General features: G+C 35.0%; 8 protein-coding genes across 8 annotated transcripts; 6 read left to right on the forward strand and 2 right to left on the reverse strand.

Moving 5' to 3' along the window:
- Window positions 1–202: 202 nt before the first annotated feature.
- TM35_000101170 (DNA polymerase I alpha catalytic subunit) lies at window positions 203–4246 on the reverse strand (the record flags this gene model as incomplete). Its single annotated transcript, XM_029024608.1, has 1 exon — window positions 203–4246. The coding sequence occupies one exon, from the start codon at window positions 4244–4246 to the stop codon at window positions 203–205; it is 4044 nt and encodes a 1347-aa protein (XP_028883915.1).
- Window positions 4247–5118: 872 nt separating this feature from the next.
- TM35_000101180 (endoplasmic reticulum oxidoreductin) lies at window positions 5119–6459 on the reverse strand (the record flags this gene model as incomplete). Its single annotated transcript, XM_029024609.1, has 1 exon — window positions 5119–6459. One exon carries the CDS (start codon window positions 6457–6459, stop codon window positions 5119–5121), a length of 1341 nt encoding a protein of 446 aa, XP_028883916.1.
- Window positions 6460–7267: 808 nt separating this feature from the next.
- On the forward strand, window positions 7268–7573 carry TM35_000101190 (uncharacterized protein; the record flags this gene model as incomplete). The annotated part of the gene is made up of 1 exon (XM_029024610.1): window positions 7268–7573. One exon carries the CDS (start codon window positions 7268–7270, stop codon window positions 7571–7573), a length of 306 nt encoding a protein of 101 aa, XP_028883917.1.
- A 304-nt stretch (window positions 7574–7877) lies between these two features.
- Window positions 7878–8540, forward strand: TM35_000101200 (uncharacterized protein; the record flags this gene model as incomplete). The annotated part of the gene is made up of 1 exon (XM_029024611.1): window positions 7878–8540. One exon carries the CDS (start codon window positions 7878–7880, stop codon window positions 8538–8540), a length of 663 nt encoding a protein of 220 aa, XP_028883918.1.
- Window positions 8541–8938: 398 nt separating this feature from the next.
- On the forward strand, window positions 8939–12115 carry TM35_000101210 (uncharacterized protein; the record flags this gene model as incomplete). Its single annotated transcript, XM_029024612.1, has 1 exon — window positions 8939–12115. One exon carries the CDS (start codon window positions 8939–8941, stop codon window positions 12113–12115), a length of 3177 nt encoding a protein of 1058 aa, XP_028883919.1.
- A 320-nt stretch (window positions 12116–12435) lies between these two features.
- On the forward strand, window positions 12436–12780 carry TM35_000101220 (uncharacterized protein; the record flags this gene model as incomplete). Its single annotated transcript, XM_029024613.1, has 1 exon — window positions 12436–12780. The coding sequence occupies one exon, from the start codon at window positions 12436–12438 to the stop codon at window positions 12778–12780; it is 345 nt and encodes a 114-aa protein (XP_028883920.1).
- A 446-nt stretch (window positions 12781–13226) lies between these two features.
- On the forward strand, window positions 13227–20453 carry TM35_000101230 (putative protein kinase; the record flags this gene model as incomplete). The annotated part of the gene is made up of 1 exon (XM_029024614.1): window positions 13227–20453. One exon carries the CDS (start codon window positions 13227–13229, stop codon window positions 20451–20453), a length of 7227 nt encoding a protein of 2408 aa, XP_028883921.1.
- A 601-nt stretch (window positions 20454–21054) lies between these two features.
- On the forward strand, window positions 21055–22650 carry TM35_000101240 (uncharacterized protein; the record flags this gene model as incomplete). Its single annotated transcript, XM_029024615.1, has 1 exon — window positions 21055–22650. One exon carries the CDS (start codon window positions 21055–21057, stop codon window positions 22648–22650), a length of 1596 nt encoding a protein of 531 aa, XP_028883922.1.
- Between the last annotated feature and the right edge of the window lie 46 nt (window positions 22651–22696).

Consider the following 22696-nt stretch of genomic DNA (forward strand, 5'->3'; position numbering starts at 1 on the left):
GGAGACAACACACACATATATATATAAAGAATAGTAAAAATACGAAACTAAAACAGTATCAATATTCTGATAAAAATAATCGAATTCATGTAATCTCTAAAAAGATGTTTTTTTTTTTTTTTTTCTATGGTTCTCTCTATATAGATATATATATTTACTTTTTATTTATTCTCGTATGAAACTCATGTGCTATATTACAAGTTTAGCTTAACTTGGAAGGAAAAATCATGTCCATATTAATAAATAAATGATCTACTCGCTTGTAAAAACTCTCTGCACAGAGAAGCAAAGGATCTACAGGATCAACATCAGGAAATCTCTTGGCATCTGCTAATGTATAGAGCTTTCTGTCCGTTCCCAGGCAGCGTAAAGCAAGATTATAATGTGCATCCTTAACGAGAGGAGAACATCCAGGGGCATGAGGAATATCAAATAAAGCCCGAAAATAAGTAAATTGAGCTCGCACGGAACGCACCGCTGCGGCTGTACCTCCTGTGCGGTAAAATTGTTGAATTATTTTATGGCACATTTGTGTTAAACAATTAGCCAAATACGTTACAGGAAGTGAGTAACCACAGTTTATACAAACATAGATCTCAAAAAGACCTGTAGGAAGTGGTTTTTGAGGATCATTCACCAAGTCATTAATATATTTATGTGGATCTATTGGAACTACCTGACGACAACGTGTACAGACAACTTGTAATGGCAATGCGGTAGGAAAACACTCTGATAATTCACGGCTTTTAAAAAGAGAACAATGTGAGAAATCATCAACTGTAAAAGTTTCCACATTATTACGTTCAGTTCGTGTATGACATGCAATACCCATAGCTTCACTTAACTGTTCTGGTGTAAACCCTTGAATATGTTCACACAATCGCATTACAGGTGGATACAGTTGTGAGGTTAAATACCATTCAGCATCAATACGAAGTCCACCAGTTCGTCGTACTTCATCCACATGATAAGCTTTTTCATTAACATTAACACCTTCTCCTTCACAGATAACATAAGGAATAAGGTCTCCAACACGAACATTTTCTTTTCTTTGTTTCATTCGAAGAGCAACAGTTGCATGGGGAAAAGATGTTCCACGATAAGATTCTGGTTCTTTTGTTAAACTTTTTGAAATAACAAAATCTTCAAGTAAGTAACGATCTCCAAGACGAACATGATCGGCAACACCTTTTATATAGGTCATAATATAATCCAATATATCTTCACCACCTTCAGCATTTAAAACTCTCTTAAGTACTGCATCTGATATTTTTTGTGAAAGAGGACACCAATCCCTACGTACCATATCCAATCCTTTAACTTCCATCTTATAATCTTTACCAGAACCTTGCCAATCTGAAACAGTTAATGCTGCATATTTTTTCTTTTTAAGAAGAAGCATAGCCCTAAAAACGCCATCAATATCTAACTCCAAACTTTGATATCGTTGATTAACTTTATTCTTTATATCAAATCCAAGTTCACGTACTTTTTTGATATCATCTTTTATCCCAGTTTGAATCATAACTGAATCAGTATCTCCATAAATAACTCTTAAAGAAGGTGATATTTGTGGAATTAATTCAACTGTATTTTGTAAAGCGAGACGTCCTTGACGTGTAACAAGTTCTGCAAGAGGTTGTGCATAAAAACGTGAATATTCAAATCCTAAACAACCGTACATACTATTAGCCGTTAATTTAAGAGCCTTTTGTCTAATTTCCAGCATTGCAAGATTTTTAGAGTCTTTTTCTGTCTTCATTATTCGTTTTATTTCTCTTCTACTGTCAACAAGTCCTCGAATAACTTTTGGTAAAATACATCTGTGCAAACATGGTGAAGGTAAACCTTCGAGTGCACAAGATCGACAAATAAGATTTTCTGGAGGAGGAACTTCTGCTGTTACAGTATTTTTATCACGTTCAACAGTAGTGTAACAAATATTAAATTCTTGAATAAGAGAAGGATAAAGTGAGTTAAAATCCAGAAGAAGAATATAATCCGAATAAAGACCAGTTTTAGGTTCAAGAACCATACCACCTTGATATTTAGTTTTTCTTTTATTATCATCCTCAGGATCATCTCTACTCCTTTTAGAATCAAAACGTTTTTTGTCTGGGGTTACAAATTTCAAATTATGAAATGTATGAAGAAGTAGATACTCTATTCTTTCTGAACGAGCGCCATAAAGAGTACGACTCCATAAATTTCCTGCTAATGATGTTAAACGTTTGGTAAGTGGAATTACATCAAGAGCTGCAGCTACTTTAACAGAGAGAACAGCACAGTTAAAAAGTTGTAAAAGTACTTTAAATAATTCATCAGATGATTTCATATGGCGTCCATCTAATACGGTAGAACCAGGTTCAAATGATCCATTACCATCTGTAATACCAGATAATCCCATTTGAGTAGCAATAGATAATAATTTGTAATTTGAACTTTTATAATATTCTCTAGAAAGAAGGTATGTATCAACTACAAGACGTCCTACACAAGCTTCTTTTTCATTTGCTAAATTTGTATTATTACCTTGAGAACGTGGAAAACGTTTAATATCAAGACGTCCAATTGTAGACCATCGTGGAATATTTAATTCTTGAAAACGGTTTAAAAGAATATCCATGGTATATCCTATAAAATTATGACCTACTACCATATCAGGATCTAAATTACCCAAAGTTTCTGCCAACCATATTAATAGTTCTCTCTCATTTGAAAACCGTTTAACACCAGGGACTCCTTTTGATTGACAGTAAGACTCTAAATTTAAAGGTAATACCATTTCTGGAGATAATTGTCGAACTCCTGTAAAACATTCGGATATAGTCGTTTTAGTACTTTCATCAATGTTAACATCACGGTAAAGAGCAATAGAAGCTGCAACTACCTCATTTGTAACACCCTTATTGTTTAATTGAGTATGTAGTTGAATGCTCGCTAGTGTAAAAAGTGGTGGTGGTCTTGGTGAATCATAAACTTTCACATTTTTAGGTGAATTTACAACAAATTCCACTTCACAATGTGAAACATGACCATTCACTGGGAGAAGATTTTCAATCTGAAGGTATGATGGACCCTTAAGCTTTTTTTTAATTAGAAAAAGTTCAAGTAATGAACTTGAAGCTCCCATTACAAGTTGAATATTTTGAAATTCTATATTTGTCGGAAAAGGTGGATATTTTCCTGGAAAACGAAGTTTGGCCCATCTTGTTTTTTCATGAGGAATATCAGGTTCTTCAAAGGCATAATACCGTTCTACAAATTTTACACGTCGCTCTTCTATTCCATATTTTCGACAGACGGAATTAATTTCTTGAACAACATCAGCATCAGAAGCACCTTCTTTAGGAAGTAAAAATGTACAACGGTACAAATTTTGAACCCTGATACAGCAAGAACGAAATCGATTATTTTTTCCTCCATCATCACAGAGTTTTCCAAAAAGAAATAAAGTACCTGGAATAGACATGGTATGAGGTTGTTCTTTAGCATCAAACCAATAAAACAAAGCATTATCTGGGCATCCATTTATCACGTCAGTAGAAGAAGTACTAGAAACTTTTACAGGTTCTACTGGAAGTTCAGTAACAACATTTAACTCCTTTACAAAATTCTCTTTAACAACATAATTTGTCTCATTACGGTTTTCATTTTTACTCTTTTTCTGTGTAGTTTTTTGAACAAAAGATTTCTTCTCGTAATCAAAAACTTCATCATCAAGACTTACAAGCGGAGCTTCTTCATTTTGTTCAGTATTTTTAGGTGTAGAAATATTTTTTCCTGTCATTAAAGAAGATAAAAACTCATTAGCGGTTATGTTCTCGTCATTAACATCCCCTGGATCTTCTTCATCTTCTAATGCGTCATCTTGTAAAAACTTTGTTATATCAACTTCCGCTTCTTCTTCCTCTTCATCATCATTAGAAAGACCCCGATATTTTTTTAATAAATCTTCCATATCTGGTGCACTTATAGCCTGTGTTAACTTTTGTTGTTGAACACGAGTATTTTTCTGCGGAACGGTTGCTTTGGTTACTTTTTTTGCTCGACGCTTCTTAGATTCTATGGGTAATTCCAAATTGCCACTATTCATAATATCATCATCTTCTTCTTCACCTGAGTCTATCATCGCCTCTGCCTTTAGTCTTTTCCATTGCTCTTCTTCAGTCTCGGCGAAAAGAGAATCAGATACATGATTCTCTCGTCTTTGTTCACCTGTTCGACAGCTCTCCCAGCGCTCCATTTTTTTGTGTTCCTTCTCTTCTCTTCAATTATTCCTTTCTTCGTTATCAATGTGCTCTTTTGCACCGTTTTAAAAGGCCTAACAATGAAGAGAATCAAAAATTCAAGAATTAAAGAGAAGGTGGACGGTAGAAAACTACAAAAAAAGAAGAAAACACTAGGTCACCCCGAAAAAAAAAATATTTGATTTGAAAAAAAAAACAAAAAAAAAATCCTCCAGATAGAGAGAGAGAGAGGGAACTTGCCATAAGGGGAAAAAATCCATTCCCAACACGCGCACAGCGATCATACTCTTCATAAAAAAAGCTCATATCTCATGTCGTGTTGTCCCTTTTAAAGAGGAAGAAAAACACAATATCCCTAACCCACTTCTCCCAACATCTCTCTCTTTCTACTTCTGGTTAAATAGTAACATGGTACGTTAGGTTTTTGTTTTACTTTTGTATTCACAGTATTATTTCTTCAATTATCAAATATCATTGACACTGTTCAACTGTATCCATAGTAAAATAAAAGAAAAAACAGTTTGAAAAAAAAAAACAGAAAAAAAATGTCCCAGAGAGAGAGCGTGCCATAAAAAGGGAAAAAAAAAATCCATCCAACACGCGCACAGCGATTATACTCTTTCATTTCATAAAAAGAGCTCATATCTCATATCGTGTTGTCCCCTTTGTAGAGAAAAGGGGACACAATATCCCTAACCCACTTCTCCCAATATATCTCTCTTTCTACTTCTGCTTAAATAGTAACATGGTACGTTGGGTGTCTGTTTTACTTTTGTATTCACAGTATCATTTCTTCACCCATCAAATATCATTGACACTGTTCAACTGAATCCATAGTAATAATAATAAAAAAAAAAAAAAATCAAAATCAACTCTTTTTTTGTGCACCTTCAAGTTCTTTGCAAACCGTTGCAAGGGAATGAACACTTTTTACGGATATAGCCAGTTGTCGAGCAAAATTAACGAGTGAAACCTCCTCACCTCTACTCAGTTTCAAAGTATCACCTGAAGATAACATTAATATCTTAAATGCCGTAGCAAGACCCATAGTCTCCAATTTTCCCCATACACGACATTTTTCACAAGCAACACAATCCATAAGAGTTGTAATATTCAGCATCATCCTATTCATTTGAGGAATAAGTTTACGAGCCATTGGTGATTCCAAAAACCTAGCTTCATCAAATGTTGAAGAACACAATAAATGCTCGTTAAATAATTCTTGAAGTTCTTTATGCAGTTCTTTATCTTCGTCAGTTGCCTTACCACCTTCGCCCGAATTAAAAGCATTTAAATCCAACAAAAACACATTTTTCGCCTTTGCAAGAGCACGAAGAATAAATTGATATAAGACATAAAGATTATCAATATACTCTTGAGACTTCGTAATACGTTGGTACATACCACAATTCGGTAAAAATGACATATTTGGATTTTTTAGTAAACCAAGAGCAATAAGTGGAGATTTTCCTTCTTTATCCTTATGAAAAAAAGCTGCTACATGCATCGTAATAGAGGTTTGTAATCCACTAATCAATTTGCGGAAAACTTGAACCTCTTTGCATTCTTTCTCCTCAGTGGAATCACCTTCTTGATTTACTTCAGTCATACAATTTTCTTTGTAAATGGCTTGCCATACGCGGGATGCCATAGGTCCTGAATAACCAGTATTGGCTTCTGGATTCTGAAGAAGATCAACATATGTAGCCTCAGAATCACTATCTTTCCAGACTCCCCACAAATCCATATTAGGATGTTTTTCTCCTTCATAGGAAACACGAGATTCAACCACAGAAGGATCACTCATATCATGAGGATATTTAAGCGCTTCAGGGACATCATTCGCATCACATGAACAAACTTGACAACTGTTTTCCTCGCTTATGCATAAAAGTTGCACAGCCCAGTAGGGACATGGCTTATCCACATTTACTTTGAAATAACGAAAAAATGGTCGACTCGTTATATTATTCAAAAGTGATGCTATAACTTCCGTTCCTGATATAATCTCCTCCATTGTACAGCAACAATAGCTATCTTCTAATGGATGATTAGAATGATTAACATTAGAAGCTTGATTGGTCAAAGGATCATTAACGGTCTTCTTATCCCGCAAAACATCACTTTCATTCTGTCCTCCCAGAAATAATAGATAACAAAGGAATCCCAAAAAAACAGGGAGAATAAACCAAGTACATTTTGCTGACATTTCTATTTTCCTTATTCCCTATACTTATTAGTCAATAAAACCAATTACCAGATAAAACAAACGACCAAATAATAATAATAATAATAATAATAATAATAATAATAATAATAAAAGAAATAATAAAAAATTGCTGAAGCATCTAAAAAAACAAAAAAAAAAATTGCTGAAACGCTGCAGCAAAAGAAACGAAGATACGCAACCCAAAAAAGGGGAAACAATCCTTTTAAAGAAAAATCAAATGACCCAAATTAACAACAATGATACAATATGCCTTCTCATCAGAAGTAAATTCGGCGAAAGAAAAAAAAAAAAAGAACGTTCGCCGAAAAAACTCTTTCCCCGGAAACAACCGCAGATTCAGAAGGGTACGGGGCTGCAAAGAGAAAAAAAAAAAAAACGACTCATCACCGATTTCGCCGGGGACCCCGGACAATAAAAAACAATCATAAACCACGACAACAAAAAAAAAACACAAACGGGGAAAGAAGAACTTGCCAAAAAAAAAAAAAAAACACACACACATCAAGAGACGGGTGCGGGGAGGAAGGAGGTGGGCGTCCGGCCGTCGTGATGCGAGGGGCGCTTCCCCCGGGAGGCGGTGGGGTGGTTGGGCGAAAAGAATAAAGGAATTTGGTCGGGCCCCGTCTCTTTTTTATTTTTTTTCCTGTGGGGACGAGTGTTTCCTCCGATCGGCACGCGGGCCGGCCGCCAAACGGCGCAAGAGTTTTTCTTTTCTCTTTGTTTTTTTTCTTTTTTTTTCCTTTTGTACTTTTTTATTTTCTTATTTTTTCAAGTTTCTACCGATTAGATGTCTTTCAGATATTTCTTCCCCCTGGCGAGGCGGCCGCTGCGCCGCAAGGGTCGGGGTGACGGTCGGGCTTGCGGCCCTCAATTCGAAAAATTCGTCCGACGACCGTTTCATGATAGGGTGGCGGCGCGTGCCTTCCAACAGCGCGGAATGAAACACAACGCTTTTGACACAGAGAGGGTCAGACAAATTACTTCACAACAACCGCGTCAGTTTAACGCTGCTCATACTCCGCTTCAAGCGCTGAGAAGGGAAGTTAAAAGAGAACGCTTAGATAAAGGATTGGGAAGATTTTTGCCAAAATAATTGTTTTTTTTTTTTTTTTTTGCTCTGTGTCAATTGCTTTTCAGAATAACTCTCACAACACCAGAAAATGCTCATGCTTTTTTTTTTTTTTTTTTTCGTTTCTTGTGGCAATCAATTTTTACAGGTGGGGAAACTTAACCTTAGAACGATATAATAAAGTTTCTAAGTGATGTTGAACTTCTAGTGTAAAAAATAATTAATTATTTTTTTTTTCTTTGTTTTCTTTTTTATTTTGTGAAGGCTAGTTTATTCCTTTTTTTTTTTTTCTAGGGGTATTAGAACCAATTCTTTACGGAGAAGAACTATGACATCTCTTCGTTTCAGTATTTTTAGAGCTTTATTAAGACACCAAAAATTATATAACAATATTTTATTGCCTGTGTTTGGTACTCTTCATCCTTATGGTGTAAGACACGTATTCCGGTATCATACAGCTCTTTTTCCCTATGTATTGAGTTCATCTGACGGGAAACTTTTAAAATTGGAAGAAAGCATACAAAAGGCTGCACTTAATAATGAAGGACCCTCACTTGCTATTACTGCTTTAAATTGGTTGTCATGGATGGAGAATCGTTTGGCTCATCTTCCGACTAAATCCATACACCATGCGAATTACCGATTTATTCCTGGTGAAATAGCTCAAATTTGTGGATCAGGAGAAAGAGTGGTGATCGCTCTTCGTTTTCCTGTTTACATGACGAGCGATACTAATATGAATACGGGGGTTTCTGGCACGTTTGATTTACCTTGGTACCTTGTTATCCCTTCATTTTCACAGGATCTTCCACAAACAAAGGAACAGCTTGTTCCAGAAGTCTTTTTGCGTAAGGTACGACAACCCGTTTCAGTTGGTTATAACCCTCGTTTGCCTGTTTATTTTGAGGGTTATGACATGAAAAAGGGTGTATATGTTCCCCGAAAATCCATTAATGGAATGGAAAAGATTTCAACAAGAATTTGCATCTAATTCCTTTTTTCCCTGAAGCAGATGTAAAAATAGTCAACTATTTCTTTTTTTTTTTNCAGCGTTTTTTTTCTTTTTCTTTATTTGTTTACGAGTATGTGAAAAGTGGGGATCTCTACGGCACGGATATGGTTTTCTTTTTTTTTTTTTTTTTGAGGGTTTATGTAGGTTGTGCGTCATACCTTGATATCCAAATTAATGTTTGAAGATTATTTCTAAGAGCAGTACCTTTTTTTTTTCTGGTTTGATTATGTTATTATTTTTATTTTCCTTTATTTATTTTCTTTTATTTATTTGATTTTCTCTGTTTTTATTTTTCTTATTTTTGATTTTAATTTTCTTTACTGTTGTACGGATGATTTAAGGAAGATTGTGTCTTTGTGAAGACCACATAAAGGAATATGTCTTCTGAAGCAGTTAAAAAACAGATTTTAACGGCTATTAGTGCTCTAAATATTCCTCTGATCAAAAGGCCAGATGAGCTAAAGGTAGAAGAGGCCTGCGCTGCTGCAAAATTGTTGAGGAATCGGGTACTACGGGAACATGTTCGTGTAGAAGAACACATTGAAATTCTTCGACAAAAACAGTTTTATGACGATAGTGATGGTGAAAGTGATAATGATGGTAATTCGGTATTTTTGGGGACAGAATCTTCAGATATTCGAAAATTATCTCGACAAGATTTTTTATTTATAAGTGAAATGATGGTTATGGAAAATGTTGTTGTTCCACTTCTTTTGGCTCATGGGATGAATTTTAGTTCATCACTTTTACCTCAATTACTGAAATTATTGACAGCGATGTTACTTCCAGTTCCAATGCATTCTTTAGAAATGCCTAGACAATTTGATTACATTCGACGTTTAGTGGAACGATGTGGAACGGATGAATTTTTTACACTTTTGATACAGTGTGTTGCACCTGTAGCTGAAAAACGATCAAAGGGTATTTTACAAAAAGAAGATGTGGTTCTTCTTGAAGTTGTTCTTAAAATTATTTCTCATTTTTTTAATGCGCCAAAGGAAAGTATTGCACCTGGAATTGGTGCTTTTGCACGGAATCATGGTATTGAATTTTTTCTTGTGGTATTAAATCAAAACTTTGCACGAGCAGAAGCAATGAAAAAAGAAGAAGAAATTGCTGCTTTGAAAGATATGGAATTATCCTCTTCAGAGGAAGAGGATAATAATGATAATATTATATTAGTTGATAATCACATGGAAGAAAAAGAAGAAGAAAAAAAAGGAATTGTGGTCTTGGAAGATGGAGAAAATGGGACTGAAGATGGTGAAGAAGAAGAAGCAGAAGAAGATGAAGAGGATGAAAGTGGACATGACGAAGAAGAAGAAGAGGAAGAGGAAGGTGTTGGTAATAATAAGGATTACGCTGTGGATGAGATTAGTATTGATCAATATAATGCTCGAATGTTGGATCTTTTAGAAAGTACTGAACAACTTTGGAAATGGAATATGCTTATTGTTAGTTCAATGGCAGTAGTTCTTCGTTGTGCAAATCCTGTGGAACTTGCTCAACTTGGATTTCTTTCAAAGTTTCAACAGCAATCATCCCATCAACTTATGGGATTGTTTGAAAGTGGTAAACGTTTTCGTGAGTGTAAAAAAGAATCCGATCGATGGAGACAAGTAGCAAGGAGTCGTAATGGGGCTATAACTTCTAATGGTTTACTTGTTCGAGGGACATCCTCTTCACGTGTGCAAGGAGAAGGTGGAGCAATAGGTTCTGCTTCAGTACTTCTTGGATTAAGAAGTAAAGATCCACTTGAGAAAGTTCGAGATATTGATTTACGTAAAAAAGGTCGTTTTGTCAAGGGAATGTCTGATGATAGTATTGCTATTTCTAATCTTCCTTTGCCTACTAAAGTACAACTTTCTCAACAGTGTCTTTCTTTTGTATGTTACGGTTTTGAACCTTTAAATATGATGTTATGGAATAAAATAGCAAAAACTATTGCTGGTTTTGAAAGTATTGTAAAAGAGCGTAGTGAATTGTTATCTGGATTTAAAAGTTCTGGAGAAGAACCTGAATTACCATCTCAAATAGATAAATCTGTCTATGATTCAGCTCAAGGTGTTTTGGATTATGTTGATATATGTGCTTCATTACTTCGATATACCAGAGAAGTTGTTCGTTTAAACAAAGATGAAAATAATGATATTACTTTGGCAACATTTCATCAACAATGGCAATGTATATCTAGTGTTATTACAATTGAACATATTCAGTATGGATTTGAATTACTTCGAGTATTTTTAAGTTCTCCAGATTTTAAGAAAAGATTTGATGTTACCAGTGTAGTAATTTATCTTTCTGAGTTATTAATGACACTTAATCATTTAATAGATGGTGATATTGTTAAAGATCCTAATGTCATTGTGGCCGCAAATGCATTATCATCATCTATTCTTTATAATGAGGAAAATGTTACATTGGTTTTTGATCTTATTTCAAGATATACTGCCAAAGTTCTTCCACCTGGTAAAGCTAGAGTTTTTGTATTATTGGTATACTCAGTTTTTCAACTTATGGAAAAGTGTAGTTTTAAAGGCAAAGTTTTATTTCCCAAAAGAGAAAAAAGACAAAATGCAACTATTACAGAAGAAGCAGAAGACATAAGTAATGTGAATTTTTTGGAATCAGATAAAGTAGAAAACATTGATCCTTTAAATTTATCACATGAAACGATAAATGAGGTAACGAAAGATGAAGTAGATATAAACGAGAATGATAATGTTTTAACTTCATCCAACTCAGTATATTTAAAAGATGTTCCACTTGAGCCTTTAGAGACTACATCTGGTAATAAGGATAGAGAAGTATCTATAGAAAATGCTTCTCTAACTTCAAGTGGTCCTGCTATTCTTTCCACTTTAAGTTCGGAGAGAGAAGTAAGTATGGGAAATTACTTTAAACGTCTTGCTACTGTGAAAAATACGAAATTAATTCTTTCTTCACTTCGTCATTGGAGAGTTAATGATAATGATGTGAACACAGCTTTAGCATACTTAATTCGTTCTCTTGTTATTGAAGGTAGTGAAAATATATTCTTTAATGCACATTTTCTAATGGTAATGAGAGATATATTAGTTAACGGTAAAGATTCTCATAATTCTTTATATAATGTTTGTGATCAGGTGGTTTTTAGTTTTTTTAATCCTTCATTTGCGAAATTTCTTGATGAAAGGAAAAAATCTCAATTTGGATCCTCGCTTAATGTTTTAGAGGGTGCTCAGTCATTTTTGGGGTTTGAGGTTTCTCTGCGATGTGCACGTTCACTTTTTTGTTTTAATTCTACCGATTATAGTATTATGGAAGAAAAAGGACTTCCTCACTTGACTGATTGTATTGCAATTCCACTAAAGGATGAGAAAAATTATGCTGATAGGAATGAAGATGATGACACATTCCCTGATGCTGAAGAATCACCTATCAAAAAACGACGTCGAAAGAAGAAAGTATCTTTAACAGATGAAAAGATACAAGAGGAGAAAATCATAGATGAAGAAACCATAGAAGAAGTTATTATGGAGTTACAAGATGATGAGATTGTTGTTGAATAGTTTTTTTTTTTTTCTATATATATATTTAAAATAAAATAAAAAAAAAAACAGTAATCTTGAGAATGGGGATAACATTATTTTTAAGGAGTATTTCTTTACTTTAAAAGTAACTTTTTTTTTTTCTTTTTTTTAATTTGTTTATTTATTGTATGCTGGAGATGCATCTGTGACCTGTATAGTCAATAATATGTGTTTTATTTTTACTATCTTGGTGACAAATTCCTTTTGCGTCTCATTTTCTATTTTTATTTCTTCTTATTTATTTGTCTGTGTTTTTTTTTTTTTTTTTTTTTTATTATTGATAGCATTGAATAAGATAAATGACAGGAAGAGCCAACGAGGAACAACTCACTCCAGAGCTTTTACAGCTCCGTGTTAAACAGGGATTGCAGAAACGAAAGAAGTGTGCGCTTTGTCTCCAAGTTTTCTATGTAAATGAGTTGCCTGGTGCTATTACGCACAAGTCTATATTGGAATTGCGTCAAAAGTGGGGAATGAATGTACTTCGAGGAGATCGTATGCCTCCACCCTCTCAGTTATATAAGAGAGAAGAACTTTGTGTCTTTTGTATGCAATTCTTTGACACCAGTGGGGCCGTTCAATCCCAACAACAACTCTTAGCCTCCACTCGTGGTGGGGTACCAGCGCATTTGACTTTACGTTAATTGTTCTTGTTGTTATTGTAGTTGTTGTTTTGGTTTTATATTGTCATCTGTTTTAACACTGGAACATCCTTGATGAACAATATCAGTGAAAGGAGGAAGTATATATATCTATCTATATATCTATATATATACATATATCTATCTATATGTCTTGCATGTACAACTGCTCACTCTCAAGAAAAAAGAAAAACAATTTTCTATATAATAATTATTATTTGAAATTATATATATTTTGTTTTTTTCTGTGTTTCTCTTGACCGATTAAAAAAAATAAATATATAATAATTCTTTTCCTTTTCTTCTTTTTTCTTCTTTTCTTTTTTTTTTTTTCTTTTCGTAGGGAGATAGTACAGTTTAAACCTCTTTTTTTTCCCCTTTTATATTTGATATCGTTGTTTATTTTTTTTTTTTTTCTTTAATAGTTATTTCTTCTCTGCTCATACTTCATGACAATGTCTGAGCATAATGATAACCAACAACCCAATGTGCTCCCTGTATTACCACACGCTGCATGGATGTGGAAACCACGATCTAAAAAAGTTATTGAAGATAACTTTGGTGGAGTAGCCGCATCTTTTTTAGGCGTCCGAAACCTTGGAGCTCGAGAATGGAAACGTCGATATGTATTTGTGGAGGGAAATGCCATTTGTTACGGCAGAAGTGTCGGTAAACGAGAAAAAGTGATTCCACTTGAAATTATACGTGCAGCCAATTATGCCACTCGTGATGTTCTTCTCGCCGCCCATGCCCCCCGCTCTAAAGCCCAGTTTGGATGGTTTATGTATATTAATGGGAAGGAGTTATTATTTTGCTGCGAGAATGAGGCCGTACGAGAGGAATGGGTCACTTTTATTCTCGCCGTCCTGCGACTCATGAGTGGATTGGCCAAACCCGTGCCGCTCTCGCCAGAAGAGGGAATGGGAGCCCAAACCACATCTTCTTTAATTGCACAGTGTATGCAGCGAACAGAGAGTAGTGAGAGGCCACACAGTCGAACTTCTTCCTCTATAGGGACAACATCACGTCATCCTGTTTGGGAAACAGAGAGTGAGAATCGAATGTCAGCACGACACGTGCAAGGAAGGTTAAAATCGGAATCTCGACTTTCTTTAGGTTATGATCCTAATAATAATAATAATAATAATAATAATAATAATAATAATAATAATAATAATAATAATAATAATCCTCGTAATAATAATCCTCATCATGATGATGATGATGAAGGTGAGGATACAGAGACCATAGTGAATGCCTCTTCTTCTTGTTTTGCTGATGACTACTTTTTGGATGAGGAAATAAGTGATGAGGATAAGAATGCATCCCTTGGATTACAATCTCCATCGTTATTAGATTCAGTTCAGCAAAAAGATGTGCAGACAGTTGATATGCATGCTTGTGCACTTCTTCCAAAAGCTCGACAACGGTATTTACATATTGAATATAAATTACCATCTCTTAAGGATCATTTTAAATCCGGAGATAATATACAAAATGTTGTCTTTTGTCGTTGTGTAGAAAAAATTGGAAAACGAGATACCATACAGGAACGAGATCTTGTGCTTACCCATCAATATTTGTATTTATTTGCTCAAAATAAAATAACAGGAGGTACATATGCACGGTGTATAGAAACAAAACAAATTGTAGGTGTCATTGAAAGTACGATGGAGAAAAATCTTATGGCTATCATAATTCCTTCCTTTCATGATTTACTTATTCGTTTTCATAAACAAAATTCACGTGTAGCTGGTGATGAGAGTGAGGTGAAATTACAATTAATTGCACATTTATATAAAATTTATTTGGAAAATCATAAAGGACAACGTTTTATTTTTCGTGAAGTGGAAAATGTAAGGACAGTTATTCGTCGTAGTGTGGAAGAACAACACTTACCACTCATGTCTCTCCCAGAAGATCGTATGTTGGTGGGAACCAATAAAGGTTTATTTTCATTATTTCGAACATATGCAGATTCGGTCGTTTTTTGGTCTTCCATGGTGACATGTGTAAAGGAAGATCGTCAATTACAATTACGAGCTCTTGTGATAACGGATGGAGCTATTTATATGATTAGTGATACCTTGGTAAAGATTAATAGACGTATTCCACTCTCTGAAGTAATAAACTTAAAGTTTGATAGAGATTCACAAACAATACTTCTTCACTGTAGAGAAGTGGATACACTCTTTACGGTTCAATCTAGTGGAGAGTTTGCACGTATTATCGCACTCGTACCAGAAGTGTTATCACAGTGCTGTGGTGTTATGATCTCGGCTACACCATCTAAACAGTTATATGCACAAGTCCAACTTGTGGATTTATCAAAAGTAAAAGATGTATACGATCAGGAAACTACAGTGGATATGGTAAGAAAACGTATGAAACTTTCACGACGTGTACTTTCATCTATGCATCCTATTTGGTTTAAGAATTATTTTAATGGATTTCAACTAGATGAAAAAAAAGTACCTCTCACAGAAGCTGAAGATATAAGGAATGATGTACATGTAAAGTGCCCTGGAAGTGCCGCTTTTTTATCTCAGTATCGTTTTGTTGAAGAACTTATTTTAGAGTTTGAGGATGAGAAAAAGATACTCGCCGCTGCTTCTTCTTCTTCTTCTTCTATGGATGGAGATTTCTTATCTCTTAACGGGAATTTCTCAACCGATTTTGATTTTGGGAAAATTTACTATTCTTCTCTTTGTAGTGAATTAGATGTAAAATCATTACCCAGTGGTAATGGTAATAGTGGTAGTGGTGGGAGTAGTAGTAGTAGTACTACTACTACAATCTTAAATGAAGGCATATTGGATAAATATAGTATTCGACGAGCACTTTCCATTTCCTCTAATGGTATTTTATTATTAAATTATAATGGAGATATGGGAAAATTACGTCGTACTTTTAAATCTCCACTTCTTGGTGGTAAAACGATAACTGGTAATCTTTCTGTAAAGAAAGATAGTTCCAGTACACAAGATCCTCGTGTGGCTTTATTTCTTCTTTGGTCAGAAGTAGTTGGGATGATTAGATGTTATCCAGGCCAAGGAACCGTAATAGGTCTAATGACAGGTTCAGGTCACTCCTGTGATTATATGTTAGATGTGGAGAGTGAACAAAATGTAAATGTCTTTATTTCTCTTTCAGCATGGCGATATGTTCAACAAAATCCTCATCATTATTCTCCATATTCATATGAAATGCTTCCACTCTTTACAGTTCCTCGTGCTGAAAATATACGGAATGCTTTAAAAAAAACCGTGTTTGATCCAAAACCCACTATTGCACTTCGTCGTGTATGGACTCATCATGCCAGTGATGATCTTCATTTCGCAGTTGTACCCGATATTGCAGAAGCTTGTCGTCGTTTTGGAGATAATGCTATTTATTTCTCTGGTGTGGCTTGGCGTTATCGAGGTTCGGTTATTAAAAAAATAATGAAAAAAAGAACCACCATGATGTTCAATACAAAGAATAAGGATAAATCTATAAATGAAGGAAGTTTACCTACAAAAGAAAAACATAAAGCTTTTATTATTGTTCTTACAAATTGTGCTATTTATTGGTGTACTCATGGTGGTTTTGAGATTGTAAGAAGAACGGAATTACGTGATATTAAAGAAGTGTATTTAAGTCATGCAGAACCAGATTCTATTCTCCTTACAGTTCCTAAAGAGTATGATATGTATATTCATATTATGAGTCGTGGTAAGGAGTTTCTAGCCAGATTACAGGAAGCATATGTAGCCTGGACAGAATATAATCTTTATCTTCCTTATGAAACTCATAATAATAATAATAATAATAATAATAATAATAATAATAATAATAATAATAATAATAATAATAATCCACTTCATGCTTCTTTTAGCAAGTATGCACTTCCTGTACAGATAGTACCACATCTTGCTTCTATAGGAAGATTAGAAAAACCGCCTCAATTTAATGAAATACAGGCAAACCGTTCTGCAGGAGAAATTAAGGCAAGAATGGAATCTTTTCATTGTAATTGTTTATCTATGGCTATTGCAAAGTATGAGGCTACTGTAAAAGCAGCATCTAAACGTCAAATACCACGAGAAAAAACAGAGATTCTGAATAGTACAGGAAAAGTAACATGGGAACAAGTTTACAAAAGTCTCTTTCTATCAAAAACAATTCTTGAATTTGTTCATCGAAGAGCCTATCGATTTTCTCTACGAAGTACGACTCATAAAGAGATGGAGTACGCACAGTTACTACTTTGGCATTTTGATAAAATGACAAGTATTCTGGAAAGACTACAACATGCCATTATGAGTGAAGATCTAACTATGTATGAAGTCGCCTCTAAGGAAGCCAAACAATATGATTGGTTACGTTTATTAGTAGAGGAAAACTGTGAGGTTTATGAAAAACTAAAACAAAGAAAATATGCCGTAGAATCTATTACGAATTTCCTTTCTAGCACTACACGAGGTCCATTAAAAGATTCTGAAAATACATTGGAATTATTATTTGAAAAGGCAATAAAAAGTGAAGTTCGTGAAGAAGTTCTACAAAATCTACGTCTTCGCACAGACCTCTACGTTCAACAGGAAAAATTTATCACACACCTACAATCCCATCAACGAGCCCTTCTCACCGCAGGAGGAGGAGGAGGAGGAGGAGAAGAAAAAAAAGAAAAAAAAGAATCTTCAACATCTAAAAAAGAATTATTACTATTAATAGAAGCGGCACGTCAACTTGAGGTATCTGTCTCTGTTGTAGAAACTGCTTTTATACGAAGTTCCCCTGTAGTAATACGCCCCGATAGTGAACAGGAACGACTACAGTTACAGCAACAGGATACAAAGAATGTAGAGGATGTTACTAGTGATGCTATTCATACAGCTGTGTTAATGGGAGATGTGGTGTTGCTTAAACAAACATTACAGTTTGCGGAACGTTTCTCTTCTGAAGAATTAAAAAAGAAGATTCAATGGGGATGGGATCAGTTTAATTTACATCGTAAACATCATGAGGAACGTCGCACTGTACAATCTCTTGTAGAGCGAATTGGAATGCATCGACGCTGTCGAGATTGGAGTACGAATGAAGTATCTAAACTATTAACATCTAGTTATCAACTATTACAACAACTACCACTGGATGAACCTATTATGCGGGAAACACGCCGTGTAGTGGAACTTCAAATTCACATTCTCAAAGAGGAAGAACATCGTCTTGAGCTTCGGGATTCACTTTGGCAACAAGCAAAGGAAGCACATGTTCGTTATAAGGAGGAACTTCGACAAAAAGAAAATCACGAACGACTTCTCTTGCGAGAACGTGAACGCAGAGAAGCGGAGGCGAGTCGACGACGACGTGCAGAGTTTTTATTTGTTTGGCAAAATCGTGTGCGTAAGTTATCACTGGCGATGGAAGAAACGATTCAATCGGGATCTGCGGTGTGTGTGCGGCAGTGTGTACGGCAATGTGTCCTCTCGCAGAAGGAAATACAGGATGGACTGGATCGCTATGAAGGGATGTTGACAGAAGAAGAAAAAGAAGAAAGAGAAGAAGAAAAAGAAACAAAAAGGAAGAAAAAAAAGAATAAGAAACAAAAACAAAATGAGAAGAATGAAGTGAAGGAGATGGTGGAAAATATCTTTTCTCAGTTAAAGGCAACGGCGATGCGGGGTGAAGAGTATCTGAAAACGTATGAGGGAGGTACCAATCCCTATGCTCTTTCTACTTTCAGAAGTAAAAACACAGAAGTAGTAGTCCCACCAGAGTTAATGAGAATTATAAAGGCAAATAAATCACGAGAGTTAATTGAATATATACAATCCCATCAGAAGGAGTTGACGGTTGATGTTATATCTAGAGTGCGGGATATGTGGAATGCATCTCGTCAAGGACGACAATGGGCATATAGATTACATCGTGCTATTCACACCGCATTTGCGTTAAAGAATATGGAGTTACTACAAACACATATTGATGCCGCCAAAGAGGCTGGACACATGGATGAAGTTGTGGAAAATGCAATTGAAGTCGTTACCGCAATGCGAGCCAAACAGGAGTCCATACATTCAAGGAAAGAAAGGAAAAACAAAGAAGAAGAAGAAGAAAAGGAGGAGAATGAGAATAATAAAATAATGGATCTCCCTTCAGATGAGTCTATGATTAACAACAACAACAACAACAACAATAACAATAACGCATCTAAAGAAGAAAGAGAAGAAGAAAAAGAAGAAAAGTCGTTTATTGTAGAAATTTCTCGTGTTTATAATGTGGAATCAACTGACGCAGCGGAACGATTGATGGGTCAATTGCACGCTACCACACTAGAGATTTTTCAATCTCCTAAAAAAAGATTTATTTCCAAAAAAATAACTTTACAAAAGGGATATGAGAAACTTATGTCTAAAATGGTAGAACTCTGGCATGAAGTCTTTCATCATCGATTAAAACCATCTGGAAGTGTTTTTCATAAAGTCAAACGGGATTGTTTTGATCTTCTGCAGTTCATTGGTCAATATAATATTTCTGGGAATTACTTGGCTCCATATACAAACCGTCTTTTAAGTGATTTTAAACGTATTAAAAAGTATAATGCCACACAAGGGCGTAGTAGTAGTTATATACTGATTGCCTATATACTTCAACGAGAATTATTAGAACGAGTTGTATATGAAATTACTCAAATTGGACCGAAAGCGAGAAGTGAAGTTCTCTTTGAAGATGCCCTTCTCAATCAAGGACTTCATGATTTATTATTACTAGCTCGTATGGTGGAACAAATAGATTGGTCATCTATGGTATCGGAATCTTCTGATGTCTCTGTTATGATGAGGACTTCACATGAAAAGTATTCATCGGATAAACCTTTATTACTTCCATCTAGTAATGATGATGATGATGATGGAAACTATATGGAAGAGAAATGTATAGAGGTAACCCTTCAAAAGGCAGAGCAACAACAACAACAACAACAACAAGGAGGAGAAGGAGAAGAAGGGGATGAATTGGTTTCTCATGCACCTCGAATAATTGCATTGCAGAATTGTATATCATTAGTACGATCCACTGTGAATATTTTATCAAAGTACTTTGCACAGCAACTGGCAACACTTGGTCAATGTCCATCTGCAGAAAATGCACGTGAACTCTTTGATGAAGGACGACATAAAGAGATTGGCCTAATTGTGCATGAACATCTCATTCCCGCACTTGTGATGATATTAACAAGAGGATTTCGTTCCATTTATCATCTTGTGCGAACCCGTCATGTATGGGAGGCGGTGTTGGAGTTTGGAGAATGTCTTCAACATGGTGTGCGGGAGTTGAGTGGGGTATCTATTTTAAATATACTTCAGCTGGTGGAGGCCTTAACAGATATGAATGGACGTCATCAATCACGACTTCATCGATTGAGTGAAAAGGAACTTGCAGATATGCAACTTCGCATCTTTTTAGTGGCTTGTCTTAATCGTAATGTGTTGGCGGCATTTTTGCAGATGTTCTTTCAATGTGAGGAAGGCACAACGCGTTGGGCCAGCAAAGATGGACTGTGGAAGTTTTATGAACGTGATGGGTGTGTGTGTTATCCTTCTAGTGATGAGGGAACGAGTGAACTTATGGCTGTAATTGCCAAGTTGTCAGAATTACCATTTGTGTTGATAATTGACAGAGAATTATGGTAGATCCTCATTTTGACTGTCTTTAATACCATTATTTATTTATTTATTTATTTAGTTTATTTATTTATTTATTTTGTATTTTTGGTCTATTTATTATTTTACCATTATTTCGTTTTACCGATTACTATTGCCTTTATTGCAAGAGAAGATTTCGTGGGAAATAATCTTTTATTCTTTTAAACGGTGGGGGAGGGATAAAAAAGTAAAAAAAAAAAAGATTATTTTTTCCTTTCTCATTGCATGTATATTTATTTAATTTATTTATTTATTTATTTATATTCACATACACGCAATTATTACGCATATGTTTTTTTTTTTTTTTTGCTATTTTTATTGCGAATGCGTTTTATCTGATGCTAATGTTTTTTTTGGAATTATATGTTTTAATAACTAATTCTGGTAATTCATATTCTTAAAATGATTCCTTTTCTCTCCCTTTTATTTATTTATTTATTTATTTATTTTTTTCTTCTTTTCCTGGGGAACCAAAGTAGGTACAGGATAGTTTAGATCAATAACAACCACAAACGTATACATTTGTAAGTATTATACATGAGGAGAAGAAGAAGAAGATTGTTTAGTGAATGAATGTGTACATGTGAAGATGATGTCGTCGTCTGTGTTTTCTCTTCTTGATAGTGAGCCACCCGCAACGCAGGGAATATGGGAGGAAACATCTCAACAAGAGGCCCAATCACTTTGGTGGAAGGCCAATGATGTGAACCAGGATGAGTATTTATCGTCTATAGTAAATAAACCAATGGAAGAGGAAAAGGGAAAAGTAGAGAGGAATAGAGAAGGATATACATTTACACAATGGGGAGGAGCAACAACAACAAGAAGAAGAATGGTTGAAAACTCTATTAGGAGAAATGATCTTAATGAGAGTTTTTCAGTTTCTATGCATACTTCCTCCTTTACTGCCAACTCTCATTTACTTTCTCGTATTATGATGATGATGCTGCGTGAGGCTAATGACATTGCAACAGAAGAACTTCTTCAGACAGCCTCTACTGTAGAAAAGATTTATCTACACAGTAAAGAGATTCACAATACCTTCAATGAAAAAGGAAATAATTACAATAATAATAATAATGAGTTTGAGGATGATGATGAGGATGAGAAACTATGGAGTTTGATACGAGAGCAGTTAAAGATAATACAAGAGAAGAAGCAAATAAGTAAAGGTGGGAGCCAATACCACTTACTTCACACCAATAGAATAAAAGATAATCACCAAATACCGCCTTTAGTCCCATCCCCTTCTTTATTTTCTAATATGAAAAGTTTATTAAAACCCAATTTTACTACATTGGAAGAAATACCGAAAGAGAAGCCTATCGTAAACAATATTATGAATTTTAAACCAATTCCTCCAGTTGCAGTGCCAGTAATACCCCCTACTCCAGTTATTCGTGAGTTAAATCCAGTTATTGTAATGACAGCTCCTATTTTCTCTGTAGAGCATCGACGTTTGAGAGTTTTCGCAACTATTGAACGAGACATCTTTCATGGTGCTGGTGTTTTAACTTGTATGGCTCCAGAAGCCTTTCGCTATGGTGATAGCGGAGATACTTCTACTACTACTATGGCTTATAATAATAATAATAATATTAATAATAATAGTAATAAGAGTAATGGTATATCTAGTTTCCCTTTTGCACGACAACCTTTTCGTTGGTTTATAGCACATGCCTCAGGTTTTAAAAATCTTCCACGAGACCGGGCGTTAACATTATCGAATTCTACAACAACTTCATATAAGAATAAAAGTCTTCTTCGAGAACTTATGCAAGAGTGTCCAGATGATACATTTCTCCCACTTGATTCATTACTTGCTCTTGGTATTGCTAATTCATGGGTTCTCTCCTCCACTCCACCCATCACGATATCTCTAGAAATAGATTTAAATCCAGATAGAGATTTGGATCACATGGATGCGGTGGAAATTACACTCTTGCAACGTTATTGGGCTCTCTGTAAGAAGGATGTGTTGGGAGAACAGTTATCCAATTACACATGTCTAGAGGAAGGAGTACCGTATGTAGTTGGAGTGGAAGTTTACTTTGGTGAAGAAGAGAATGATGATATGATGGAGCATTATGTGTTAGTGTTGCGTGATTTAGTGATTCCACACGGTAGCAATACGAGACAAACGAAAAAAGAATTACGTGATCTTCTTGTTGCTACGCATCGCTAACCTGTGAGAGTCGTTTACATATATATATATATATATATATATATAT

Source organism: Trypanosoma theileri (genome assembly GCF_002087225.1).
Source record: "Trypanosoma theileri isolate Edinburgh chromosome Unknown TM35_Tth_10_V1, whole genome shotgun sequence".
Lineage (NCBI taxonomy): Eukaryota > Euglenozoa > Kinetoplastea > Trypanosomatida > Trypanosomatidae > Trypanosoma > Trypanosoma theileri.